Below are 14,822 nucleotides of genomic sequence, written 5' to 3'. Positions count from 1 at the left end.
GTGTAGGGGGAGCCTTGTGATAGGAGGTTCTAATGCATGTTTGCATTTCCATTCGGCAGTATAAGTTCAAGTGTGTAGTCTTGACAACGTAAGTCCATTCGGCGGTGTAAGTCCAAGTGTATAGCCTTAGGAACGTAAGTCCGTTCGGCGATGTAAGTTCAAGTGTGTAGTCTTGGCAACGTAAGTCCATTTGTTATTAGCATTGTTATTTGCTATTTATTTTCTCTAACTTAAACGTATTGCCAAACATCAAAAAGGGAGAGATTCTTGGAGCAATCCCAATGGTCCGGTGTGACCATGTTTTTTGATGTTTGGACAAAGGGTTTAAGTTAGATTTACTCTTGTTATTTGATATGTGCATGTGAATGTACAGATTTTCAGGATACACATATGACTCAGCTTGATGGCTTCGGGTCAATGAAGGATGGAGCATCCGAAGGACTATGGACAAGGCAGCAAGGACAAGGGCCGAGGGAAGCAACTTTGAAGCATATGCGAAAGATGACATTGGGGACAAGCCGTGGGCTTGGATGCATCCGAGGGGCGAGAACCAAAGGAAGTAGAATTGAAGGCAAGAAGTCAAGGCTACAAAGAAGAGTCAAGTGAGTCGTGAGGGTACGAGTGCATGAGAGATTGTACTCAGGGAAAAATCCGGGGGGGTATTGTAGCAGTCAACGGGGTACGGTAGCAGTCAACGGGTACTGTAGCAGTTAACGACACTGTAGCAGTTGACTGGTGTGATGTAGCAGTCGATTGGTGCGTTGTAGCAGTCGGCTAGTACACTGTAGCAGTTGACTGGTACACTTTAGCAGTCGACTGGTAGAGAGTCGTTGGCTAGGTACCAGTCGGCTGGTGCATACACCAGTCGACTGGTAACGGTAAAACGGCAAGGCTGTTTTCTTCCAAGCTCTATAAGAAAGAGCTTGGGATGGCCGACCAAGGTAACGAAATTGGACTTGGTTAAAGTCTAATTAGTAGTCACTAAGTGCTTAAGGTTTCCTTTGTGTCCAAGTGTTCTTGGTGAGTGTTATGGTGAGTTTCTCCACCCACAAGGATGTTTAAGCTAGCCAGAGTTTCTGGGGACTAATCCACCGACGGATTGAGGGACCATCCATCTTATGGACATCCGTGGAGTAGGAGCAAGTTATCTCTGAACCACGTAAATGAACGTGTTAGCGGTTTGTGCTTTCCTTATTGTCTTTAGCTTGCTTGTTTTGTATTATTCCGTTACACAAACTAACAAGTGTAGCAAACTATCGATTTGGGAGCGCCGTTTATTCAACTCCCCTTCTAGCCGGCCACCGATCTCCAACAATATTTCCCATCACCCGGTGATGGTGGCAGATCGCGACACTATCGCGATTTCGCTTTCAACGAGAGCTCCATCGACAATTTCTTCGGCGATGAACATGTGCATGCCATTTGAACAAATCTAATGGTATATTTGCATAGATCTCTTGGCTTATCATTTTAGACATTTCAATATAACAGATCTACGTGTATACTGCCTATATGTACAGATCTATATTTGTGATTTTGGCTTATCACAATAACAAATCATGCAAGTAAAAAGATCCATCATGCATTCTTAGAACTAAAGCAATGCTCTGATATCATTGTTGATAGTTCTAAAGAATGAAAAATATATAAATATAAAAACTGTGAAATTTACAGTGATCTCCCATAGTAGATCTTGATCATCAGTTTTCGTACAAAATGGAAAAAAAAACTCACAGTTATGCTCGAAGAAGAAGATCGGAGAAGATATCTAAGAATAACTTGTCGTCGGAAGAATGGTCACAAACGAATCGGAAAGCTCTTCAAGATTTCACGAGCCAAATCTCTCTCTAATAGATGTTCTCCTCTTACAATCTTGTGCACAAGGATTAACCATGTACAGAAACCTTTCAAGTATGGGATGAACACTTTCTCTCTGATTTTGCACAGATCTCACACATAGCAAGTCCCCCACAAGCCTCCCTTTTCTTCTTTGGCTTGGACACATATATATTAGAGGAAGATGAAGGAAGATGAAGAGAAAGAGATGTCCTTTTATCTTCTTAATTCCAACCGTCCTCTAGCACTTTGGTCTTCTTTATCATCATCATTTTTTGATTTCATTTTGGATGGATCGGTCCTAAAGTTTCCCGCACACTTTTCTGTTCTATAGGTGTTGTTCAATGGGTTAGGCCGCAACCACTCACAGATTGCTCAGTGGCTCGCACTAGATGGTTTGTGCTAAAGCCAAAAGGTGGCATGCTACAGTTGTTGTGGATGAAACATCGAAGCAGTCGACCTAATTGATTAAACTGAAAATAAAAAAACTAAAACCACTGGAGAAAAAAAAATGAAAAAGTTGATTTTTTAAAATATTACGCAATCTTTAGGGGAATTGCCCACACCCTTGCAAGATAGTAAAACAGAGCAAGGTCACCCCTGAGACATGAACCACCTTGGCTTGACAAGTATAGACAAGCTTCAGCATGCCTCGATGAGCTTGATCCCATCCAAAACCAAATGGAGAATCACTCTGCCATTAGCTCCCTTATCTCTATTTAGATATTAGTGGTCGATCGAGTTTAAATGATCGAGATTAGATTAATCAGTTGCCAATCAAATTAAGAAGTAGAGGCATGCTTAGTATAGTGTTTTTTTTTGTTTGAATTAAATTATTTATCTATACACGTGAGAAAAAAATTGAAAAGCAAAAAGTTAGAATAAAAATTAAGCGCACCATTTTTTTAGACTATCTTCTATTAATGGGCATAGTTATTTCTGACATACTTGTTACCTACATTCCTCCTCCTAACATGCTTGCCTGGCTAGGGATTAGAGAGTCACTGGTAAGGTTTTGTAGGTTGGGTTAGTGAGTTAATATAACAACCTTAGAATAAGTTTTAGATTTGCATGGTTGGGCTACTGAAAAAATCTTTCATTCAAGAAATTTTCCTTTAAGCTTGCCCTTTTGACTTATTTCTCATCCAATAATTGTTGGATTGGTTGAAAATAGGATTCTTCTCCACTCAATAAAATTATTTGAATTATATCGAGCCTACAAGAAATTAAACTTTTGAAGGGCAAGGTGTCTATTCGTCTTCAACATTTCACTCATTGATCTCATCTGAATGGTTTACCTACCTTTTACCTTTCCCCTATCATGTGTTGTAGCTTGACCTTTGTCGCTAAGTGACTAACAACCTTGGTTGAACTAGGTTGGGATTAAAAATGCTGCAATTGACGGTGTCACTAAGTTGCCAAATTATAGGTGATTTAATGAAAAAAATCAAAATGCATCCTTAGTTTAGATTGCTTAGCAGAGTTATATTGTAGAGAGATTGTCAGACTTCATGGTTTACGTCTAAGTATCATATTGGATAAAGATTCATGATTTACCTCACAGTTCTGATAGTATTCATAGCAGGTCATAGGTACGGAGCTTCGCTTTAGTACAACTTTTCACCCTCAGACAGATAGATAGTCTGAGCATACTATATAAATGTTAGGGGATTTGCTAACAATGTGTGATACGGATTTCGTGTCTGACAGGATCATCACTATTTACTTGGAAATATCAAAATAGTAGAAGCAGGATGAGCTCGTAACCCACAAGATCATCACTATCTACTTGGAAGTAGATTATCATGTAAATTTATAAGAGAACCTTAATCGCTCACGATTGAGATTTGTTTATGATACTAGAATGGAGTAGTATATGGGTATGCGGCTTAGTAACAACCCTTGAATGAGGATTCCTGAATTTGAGTAGTAAATTTGGGGATCAAATTTTTATTAGTGGGGAAGAATGTAAGATACGACAAATAAATAATAAGTGTTATCGGAAAAATAACTTTATTAGATTTTTTTCAAAAAATTTTAAGTTTTTTTTGAGATTTAAATGGAGTTCATATGATATGTTTGAAGAGATAAATCTATTAGACTTAAAAAAAAGATTATTTAGAATAGTCATTTAAGTGAGAGTTGATTGAGAAATTAACTTAGTATTTAATTCAATTTAACCTGAGTATTTATATATATATATATTTCTTACCATAGCTCTATCCGTGATTCCTCCTCTTCCCTCTCGCGAACTCATCTCCACCGCCACTCGACTGCCGCCATTCCTCTCTTGCGCTGTCTCTCACGTCTACGTCGTTGAAGCTAATCGGCTGGCTAGTCCATCGGTGCTAATCTTAACCATCGATCCATAGGTCCAACAGCTGCTAGAGCTACGATGATGGAAGCCGACCAGCCACTCTTCCTCTCCCAATCCATCGTCACTGCCTCCTCTTGTCGCCTACCTCGATCGGGTTTCCTCTGCAAGCATGGGTCATCACCATTGGCCCCTCTCCAACTATGAGTCTCCATCTCCCTTTCGGTCATGCCCTAGCTTTGGATCCACCTCGTTGCCCTCTCCATCTGAGCCTAACTTAGTTGTCGTTGCCTCTCGGAGCATGTTGTCGCCCCTTCGACTATGCCGAGCTCAGCCGTTGCAACCTCATCCTTGCTTCGGCCATACACAGCCACCTTGGCCAAACTTGGTCAGACGCAATTAGGTCATGATCGCCATAGCAAATTTGCGACCATTGTGGGCGGTTGTCTCTACTGACAGTAAGGCCAACACCACTGCCCGACCACCGTTGTTAGGGGTAAGAATTCTAGTTAAGTTGATTTCGGTTGAATTAGCCTTTGATTAATAACAATGAGTTGTTGGAAGTAATATATATGGATTAATTAAGGGAATGTATTTGTTATTTGATCAAGAAAATGGCTAGTGGATAAGAGAATTTGCGCAATTGATTTGAGATGGGGCTGGTTTAGGATTGGTGATTTATAAACTAAGTAATTCACTTAGGGTAAATCAATTATTTAGTGAAAGATTACTAGATAACGAGGATGGAGTAAATTAGGATTTTCCCTAATTGATTATGATTAGGGAGGGTTATTATATTTGTGTGAGAGCATTGTAATAACTCGTGTTGTATGCTGCAGGATTTTGAGCCTGTGGTAGACACTGAAGTGTGTACGTTTCGCTTGATATACATTCAAGGTGGGTACTTCTTGACTTGTTTCTTTAGATCTTTGACCTTAGTGCATGATCTATTTTATTGACTTGGCAGTACTGATTTGCTTACCTTGACTCTACTCTAGATCGGTTCCTGAAATTGATACTCTATTGCTTGTCTTTATATTTTGATCTATTTGATATCTATGCAGTCTCATTTGTTATTCATGATTGGGTTGGTTATATATATATATATATATATACATGATATTACTAGATCATAGTCTAGTTATAGGCTAATGTTTGTGCATTTATATTATAGTATGGTTATATACTTAGGATCATGCCTATAGGTTATTGATATCATATGTAGTATAGTTGTATACATATGTGAGGGCATATATGTTAGTGACATTATACCTTCCTATACTTAATGAAAATTACTCTCTAGTGGAGGGGGTAGCATATCCCACTAGGCTATTCTCTTCGGATCAACATTTAGGACTACTTGATTTTGATCTCATTGTTTATTATATGTATGATGATACCATGGAGTTTGAGGAGATATTATGAGTAGAAGGCTAGGATCCCCTTGGATTCAGATTGTTACTATTGTACTTGTTATTGTGGTACTTAGACACATAGTATTAGACTTGTTACTTAATGCATGTTTGTGCATTTGAACTGCCCATTAGATAAGATTGTGATCTTGAGCTATCGCATGTAGACTGTAGCTAATAGTTGAATACCTACTTGACCCCTTGCTAGTTGTTTGGGCTTCTGACTATATGCTAGTGAGACCATACCATAGTGTAGTTAGAAAAATTTACTTTTGGAGGTGATTGTCATTGCTTACGTATCGTTTTTGATTGGTACTTTTATAAATTTTTTCTATCCATAGAACCATCTGTTGTAGAGCATTCTCCTATAGACAGTGATTGTTTACATACACTGACTACCCACGGGACCATCCATAATAGAACGTTCTCCCGCAGTCAATGATAGGGGAGCTAAATAACTACCTCATCCTGTCTACCCACGGGACCATCCGTGGGAGTATTTTTTCATGGACAGTGACTAGTTCTTTACCCTAATTGCCCACAGGACCATCCATGGTAGAGCGCTTCTCCTGCAATCAGTGCTAGTTATATGTTTGTTATATGTCGGTCATGCATTTATTTGTGTAGGATTTGTATGTACTCCCGATTTATTGGTCTTACTTGGTTGAGCAAGTTAATAGATGATTATGTGGTTGTTTATGCCTCGTTAGTGGTTTCTTATATTGACTCTCTTACTTTTAGAGTAAGTATTTCACTTGAGTGTATCCTTTGATCTCCTTATATATAATATCATGTACTATCTTCTTATACATGCTGAGTGTTTTATACTCACCACCCCTATTATTGTTTTCCTTTTCCTAGGTTTTATGGAGCCGCTTGGAGGTCTGTCGGGTAGTCCCATGTCACCTCAGGAGTTTTTTGCTTTATTTTTATTTTGTTTAGCTGCATTTGGGCATTTGGACTTGTTAGAGTAATAATTGGAATTACGGTGGATTTTTAGTCTTGGTTATAATACTTGTTGAGTTTAAGTCGTGTTAGCACAGTGGTGTAAGTTTCTATATTTTGTGGAGTGGATTGGGTAAATCCCTCCCTTGTATATACTTTTTTATTGTTTGTTGTGAGACTGCGTGAATCCCTTTACCCTATAGTTGGTATGTTTATTTTTATGCTTCCATTGTGTGGTTAGTATGATCTGTGGCTATATATCCAAGTTTCATCTGTTATTGTTACAAGGGAGGTGATATCCGATTTTTATCAGACAAGTACACTAACACTCGTGGACTCAACTATCGTCATTGGAGGAGACATTAGTCGTGAGAGGCGTAGAGATATGAGAGATGCAGCAGTGACATGTTCAAACTGAGGCGATAGTTCATCTTATGTAAGCATGTGCAGTGACGTCTTTGGATTCACAGATGTATCACCCACATCATTTGGAGTCCTAGGAGACCAAGGATCCCAACCATTTCCCTATAGAGTAGATTATTTTGAGGTATATACCATTTATCTTAACTTCTAATTTCAGTAAAAAAAAATAATGCTATTTTTAAAATAAATATATGTATCTCTGATTGTATTATACATTTCCATGATCATTTTGAGATTTGGTATATTTTTATCCCAGGGATGCAAGTATGTATTTTTAAAGAATGTCTGCTAGCTAAACTACTTATCAATTTTCATGCAAGACTCAGAGATGATTTTGTTCATTATTTTGATTAGGATGTATTGTACTGGATTACTTTATCTTGTTCCTTTTTTATTAAGATGACAACATTTATCTTGTATTAGATTTGGACCTGTGTTTATATTTACTATTATGTATCTATTATTCATTGTAGTTCAACTAGATTGTTATGCTGCTTATGATATGTTGTGCATTTGTTATGTGTTGTAATTGTTGATATGTAGTGAGTTTGTTATGATGTACTTGTTGATGTATAGTGAGTTTGTTATGTTGTAATTATTGATGTGTAGTGAGTTTTGTTTTATGTATTATGAGTTTATTGTGAAAACTATCACTTATGATAGTTGGAGTGATTTAAATTTTTTTTTTTGCCCCTAGGGCGTAGCGCAGACGGTGAGCGCATGGTATCTCTGGCGTAATGGCCAGGGGTTGATTCTCAGGAACTGACGACCTGGGATTTACCCCGCCATACGCTTATGGCCTGTGTACCTGCATGAACCTCCCTCCATATCCGTGGGGCCGGCACTAGGGGGCCGCTAAGGTAGCGGATCTACCTTTGGAGTGATTTAAATTTATATGTAAATAGGGAAAATATGAAGAATGAAAAGGTCATGCATTACTGTAGCATAGTTTAGCAATGGAAATTTATTTTTTTCCATCACAATTAGCAACGGATATTTAAAATATCCATTGCTAACAACGATGGATTATTGAAATATTCATTTCTAATTGCGATGAAAAATTAAACTTTCGTCACAAATAGCGATAGATATTTGAAATATCCGTCACTAATTGCTGAACATCGATACTCTTTTCGATATTGTAGGATTATAAATTAGCGACGGAATTGCAATGGAAAATTAAATTTCCATCGCTAATATCGCAACAAAAATTTCACTCTGTTTGGCTAGTAGCGACGAAAATTAAAATATCTGTCGCTATATATAGCAACTGACGTATAAATGTTTGTTGCTATATTTAGCGACGAATATTAATTATTCGTCGCTATAGTATAGTGACAGATATTAATTATCCATTACTATAGTGTCAACGACTGATATCTACACGACAGTATGCATTCTATTGCTATTCCGTCGTAATATGCCTATAGCGACGAAATATATCCATCGCTATTTGGTAGATTTTTTTTATTATGAACTGTTGTCTTTGTGGTGTTGTCTTTTAGTATTTTTTTTTATAGTGATTTCGCATCACCGCAGCTACATGCTAGGTTAAATCTGCGACTTACTTTTGTAAATTCTCAATCTTGTCTTGGGTAATATGACCATGGTGTAAGGTTTCCTCAGTTGGAACATGTCTAGCACTACCATGGTCACGAGCACGACGACCTTTCATTGGACATGATGCTTGACTTTCTCAATTGAAACCAACCAGCTATGATAAAAACCATCATCCATTAGATTTTTCTGAAAAAGAAAAATTTATTTAATAACCAAGATTTTTTTTGTTAAATAGCTATATAAACTCTAACCCCTAAGACTCAAAGAAAGAAAAAAAATCCTAACATTTAGACTACAATTCCTTTCTTCCCTTTCTCGTAAAGAAATAAAAAAAAATTCTAAAAAAAAATTATTAATAGACTCATAATCCTAAAATTCTTAAATAGACACAAAATCCAAAAAAAATATAAAAGAAATTACTAAAATACATAAAATGACAAAAAAAATAAAAAATTATAAAAAAGAATAATTTACTAAAAATAATAAAAAAATTTAACGAATCCTCCTGCATTATGACTTTTCCCATCATAACTGATAGTCTTTTTTTTCCGCTCACTCGGGCTTCTCTCCAAAAAGCTAGATCTGTCTCCAAACTCATTAGATCCAATGTCTTGAGATATAACACAAGTTATGGCTAGGGCCAGCTTGCTGGCATGACCCTTCCAATGCTAAAGTTAGCCATGAATTAGATAAGGAAGAAGAAGACTAAAGAAGATTGAGAAGGAAGCTAAAAGAAAGGAGTCTCATATGCTTACCAAAATAAGAGAGCCAACCTTTCCAAAATTTTCATTCGTGATGTTTATATATAGTTATCAAAAAAGCATCACGTCGGATCTTTTGCATCCTTCCCACTTTCTGTCATATGAGTGAAGACAAGTCTTGTGACAATCTATTTACGCCCTCTTCCATTCATCAAGTGTCATGTATTGGTAACAAGTCGGAACTTTGATGCTCAATAGAAGGTATCTCTGATGCTTGGTGGAAGATATTCTTAATGCTAGGTGGAACTTGGCGATATTGCTTGGGGAAGTAGATTAATTTCTTGAACACTGCAGTGTTGAAAATAATGCAGCTTATTGTAGCATGATTAATGCAGCAATGAGAATAGATTACTCAAGAAAGTAGGTTGATTTTCTGAAACACCGTAGTGCCAAAATACTGTAGCTTATTGTAACATAATTACTCTAGAACCTGAGAATAGATGGCTTGAGAGAGCAAGCTCATTTTCCAAAACAATGTAGCATTGAAAATACCATGGATAGATTGTTCGAGAGAGCAGGCTGACTTTCTGAAACACGGTAGTGCTAAAAATAGTATAGCTTACTTAGCATAGAACTGTAGCACCCAAGAATTGATTGTTCGGGAGAGATCTTTGTTCGTGGTGGTTAGTGTAGTAATAACTATAGTAGTTACTGTAGTATATTTAAAGTTTAATTGCTCAGGTGATTGTTCAAGAGAGTATATTGTGGGTTCCCTGACACTGAACTATGCGGTACTATAGCAATGATGTTATTATAGTATAGAGAATGTGATTGCTTGAGAGAAGACTCTAGCAACTTGAGATGCTTGGGAATAAATTTGAATACTAGCCGATGCCCTTCTTTCAAGTCGGATTGAAGAGCGAAGTCAAATGAAGTCTGATTAAAAGTGTTGGTTCGAAGATGATCAACTCGGGGATAAATCTGGATACCATCAATAACCAATAACCTAATGAGAACTCATCTAAATTCAGACCTAACTAAGTGAGTTCCAAGATTAAGAGTTAGTTGTGGTGTGTGATATCTTGGGACCACACAACCTAGTACATGGGAGGTAATAGTCAAATAACTGACCCTATAATTGAATGATAATTAAATAACTGACCCTATAATTGAATGATAATTAAGTTGTGGTGGGTCACTATGACAGATAAATCGTTTTGGATTTTAGGGTGATCATAAGCATGATTTCCATAGGTATTTCTCTTATAAATTTTAAAATGCATAAACCTTTCTACCATATCTGAACTCTCAAGTTTCTATACATTTTTCTTCTTTATTTTTTTTTATCACACAGTAATTTATGCATCTAAATGGTTTTAACAGACAACTTTGTTGCCCTCTAATACATGGCGTAGCCACGTGGGAATAGGGGTGCAACTGCCCCTAAGATTTAAAAATAAATAAATAAACACCAAATCCTCACATCACTTTGACTGGTCAATTTGTCATCTCATCGTTAAAAAATTGAAATATACCATATATTTGAAAAGCTCTCGACCTAAGTTATCCATTGGTATCACTTTTAAGAAAAAAAATATAATAAATTGGAATGTTAATTATTAAATTTTAAAAATAAAATAATAAATAATAAATGAATGAACTAAATCATAAAACATGAAGTGAGGATGCTAAATGAAAATCAGATTAGGTTTGAACTAAATAACGGGTAAGTACAAATTGCATTGGTTCAAATCAGGAGTGATTTAGAGTTTATTTGACTAAATTATGGACAAATAAAGTTTAAGATTTAAACGAGTTTGATCGGTTTAAAATAAATTATAGTATTTTTGAGGAAACATTCTATTTCCTCTTTTTTTTCTCTTTTCTCCCTACACACGTAGTAGCCCACATGCAGTAGCCCCCACCATGTCATATACCACCGCCATGCCTTTGCCCATCTCTCTCCCTTATTTTTCTTTTCCTCTTCTTCCCCATTTCCTTCTTCACTTTCTCTTCTCCAACAACAGTAAACCTGCAGTTTTTTTCCTCTCCTCTTCTCAAGCACAAGATCTCTCTTTTCTGCTCCTTTCTCTTTTCTAGCAAGTAAAAAATGCAACAACGGCTCCTACCCTCTTCTAGCAACAAGAGCAGGCCTTACATCTTCTTTCTCTTCTTATGTTTTCTAGGGTTTTGTTTGGCACCGCAAGAATAACTCTGTTTTGTCTTCCTTTGCTCTCTTTATGTCATTACTGAGCTCACTGAAACTAGTTGAGGTAGCTAACGAAGAAGGTAAAGCTCTCCTCTTTTGCTTCTTCTTCCCTAACTTCTCTTCTCTATTTTCATAAAAACAATTGTCTTCCTTTTATTTTTTCCAGTGAGCATCCCTTACAAGCAACTCTTTTTTTTTTCTTTGCCTAACCACAGCAGAACAAGAGGAATAAATTATTCCTTTCTTCTTTCATATTTCATTCATTGAAATTCATATTTAATTAATTAATTGAAGGAGAATTGTAAATTACAAATTTTATTTTATTAGGTTGCTAGTTAGGATAATTATTTAGATTGGAATATAGGTTTTATATGTAAAAATATTAAATATTATGACAAAGATCATAAATGATTTTTTAATTTTAATCATAGATAAGCTACGATGATCGATTTTTTCAACTAGACTTAATCAAGGGCTAAGATTGAAAATTTCAAATTTAAGTTTTTTTTTAACTCGTTCAATGTGAAATATAAGGTTTTGGATTGTGTAAATTGATCATCTACACTCATGTTTGAAATTTTTAAAAATTTCAACTTATATTTTAAAAATATTTTTTGAGTTTATGTAGTTGGATAATCTGATTTTGTATTGTATTAATTTTTATTAATTTATTGAATTCGGCTCTAGTTGAAAATTTGGCTACGCCAATACGTTTTGATTGATATAGAAACATCATTGTCGATACTGGAGGTTGATCGGTAGACATCCAGTAAGTATCAGGCCAATTAAAACAATTTAACTAAACTTGGAAGGGAAGCAAAAGTTCTTTCCAAATAAATATCAATTAGTCGGAAGGACACTTACACCTATGATTCCTTAAGATATATTTTTGCCATTTAATCGAATTGAAGACATGCCTAGCTCCCATTAATTTCCAATTCCTCTCAGAATTTTTAAATTAAATGTGAATCTCACTTCCTTCCAAATTTTATTCAATCAATCTTATCATTAATTCCCATTAATTAAACTTCTTTATTCTCCCGTTGAATCTCTCTATAAATTCATGCACCAATTGAAAATGTATCTTCATTAATTATAATGATGGTGGCCATTAGTACCTTCTTCCGCCTCCTCTTACTGATCTCCTCTGTGTCGGCCCTTGTTCCGACGGACACTGTCTTCGACATCGAGTTGGTCCACCGTGATTCCCCCAAGTCGCCATTGTACAATAGCTCGATGACGCCTTTTGATCGCTTGCAAGCAGCCGTCGTCCGCTCGGTCAACCGAGCTAGCTACTTGGACAAGCGCATCACCATGGAGACCTCCATCGACGTAGAGGTCGGCGTGCTCTATGATGACTGGGAATTCTTGATGGGGTTCAGCATGGGCACGCCAAACATGCAATCTATGTGGGGCATCATCGACACCGGCAGCATGCTAAACTGGGTCAACTGTGTTGGCTGCCAATGCTTCAACAAGACCGTTGCCCTATTCAATACTAGTGCATCCCTCTCCTACAAGAAGTTTTCTTGCTTTTCCGATGAGTGCAGGAGCATGCGCCCAACTCGTTGCAGTGATGATATGATGTGCAAGTACCATTACTTCTACGCTGACGGCTCCAACATCGATGGAATTTTCTCCTCGGATACCTTCCATTTCACCTCATTAAAAACGATGCAATCTACATCCATTCCAAATATCATATTCGGTTGCAACTTCCGATCATTGCACACCAAAGTTAACGACCCCGGCAGCTTAATTGGGATGGGCCCTTCGCCACCGTCTCTGATTTACCAGCTCGCCCCAAAGTACATCAGCAGCAAGTACTTCTCCTACTGCCTAAATAGACTCATTGGGGGAGTTAGCAGTAGGCTCTTCTTGGGGCGCGACAAATCGACAGTCGCCGAAAAGGCGAGTGTCACACCGCTCATGACGCAAGACAGCTTCTACGCCGTGCAGCTTAACGCCATCTCGATCCCAGGTGAGTTCAACATCTTCCTTACTAAGAGCCCCAAGTTGAGGGCCGGCAACATTGTCTTCGACTCAGGCACCCCGTTGACCAATTTGGATACTCAAGTGCTAGATCAGTTGGTGAAGGAATTGACAGATTACGTTAGATTGCCAACTGTGAAGAAGGGAGACCGATTCAAATTGTGCTTCACTGTGCTCTCGACAGAGCAAGAGGAGCAGTTGCCGGGGTTGTGGTTCTCATTTGCCGGGGCGTTGGGGAACTTTAGGGTAAGCCCTGAAAACCTGTTTAGGTGGTTTGGCCGGCATGCGAAATGCATGATGATAGTGGGAACGAATGGGTTACAGATTTTTGGGAATATTTTGCAGCAAGATGTTTTGGTTGGACATGATCTAGATAAAATGGAATTGACCCTTATAGAGAAAAATTGCACCAAGTTATACAAACCCTAAGAAGCATGTATTATGTATATGAAGAGCTAAGTTGAGCATTCATATTTATATTTATGGTCATAAATCAAGAAATTTGTTTTTGCAATGATTAATTAGACAATTTAATTAACTAGGAGCAGTTTGATTGAATATAGTTTTTTTTCTATCTTTCTCTTTTAAATGATACTAATTAACATCACATCTTATTTCTAAATACTAGGAGGTGTTTGGAATTTTATATTAAGGTCTTTTGAGTTCCATATCCAACTATTGAGAGGGTTAGAGAGGATGAATAATGACTCACTTTCATTTCGATCGTTGATAATATACTTGTCTATAAGATTTTAATGTGAAACGAAAAATAAATGAATTTTATTTTCACTTGATTGAATACTTTCTCATAATAAAAACTCTTCTCTACTTCGTTGATTCAATATTAACAAAGTCATATGTTAGTAACGTACTAGAAAATATATTTAGGAAAATAATATAATATAAGGGGTATGTTAGTAACGTACCAGAAAATATATTTAGGAAAATAATATAATATAAGGGGTAATTTAGAAGGAAATAGATTTATATGAATTATAAGAAATTATTGAAAATTTTCTAGATTTTATATGAATTTTTGGATATTTTATTGGGATATATCTGGGTTTCTGTCCTATTTAAAATCGAAGTTAATTGATTCAATTAGCTTAATTTTAAATTCTTAAACTTAAGTTTCCCTTTTATCCCTCCGTGTCTCTTCCCTCACTACATGTGTTCGCGGCATTGTTCCACTGCATGTCCAACTTGGTGATGGCTGCTGCTCACGTACAGTCGACGCTGGCACGGTGCTCCTCCTTCCTTTTATCCCCTATCGCCACCATTGGTTGTCGCGCCTGAGTAGCCACGTTCTGCTTATGCTGGCCACTGCCAGAAATCTCCGCTGACGACCTCAAGCAGACCCGAAGTCTGGCCTATCCCGTGGCTACCTTTTTTTCTCCACTGTGCCCTCAACACCATGTTTTCATGCCATT

The 14,822-nt window shown here is 37.0% G+C and overlaps 1 protein-coding gene across 1 annotated transcript; it reads left to right on the top strand.

Moving 5' to 3' along the window:
* Window positions 1–12,501: 12,501 nt before the first annotated feature.
* Window positions 12,502–13,821, top strand: LOC121999572 (probable aspartic protease At2g35615). Its single transcript, XM_042554234.1, has one exon. It carries the CDS (start codon window positions 12,502–12,504, stop codon window positions 13,819–13,821), a length of 1,320 nt encoding a protein of 439 aa, XP_042410168.1.
* The last annotated feature ends 1,001 nt before the right edge of the window (window positions 13,822–14,822 follow it).

This window comes from Zingiber officinale, chromosome 7A (genome assembly GCF_018446385.1).
Source record: "Zingiber officinale cultivar Zhangliang chromosome 7A, Zo_v1.1, whole genome shotgun sequence".
Lineage (NCBI taxonomy): Eukaryota > Viridiplantae > Streptophyta > Magnoliopsida > Zingiberales > Zingiberaceae > Zingiber > Zingiber officinale.
This window is presented reverse-complemented; position numbering and strand designations above follow the sequence as displayed.

Bases quoted from the DNA above. Each gene is read 5' to 3' on its own strand.
- LOC121999572 (XM_042554234.1), top strand. From the start codon at position 12,502: ATGGTGGCCATTAGTACCTTCTTCCGCCTCCTCTTACTGATCTCCTCT.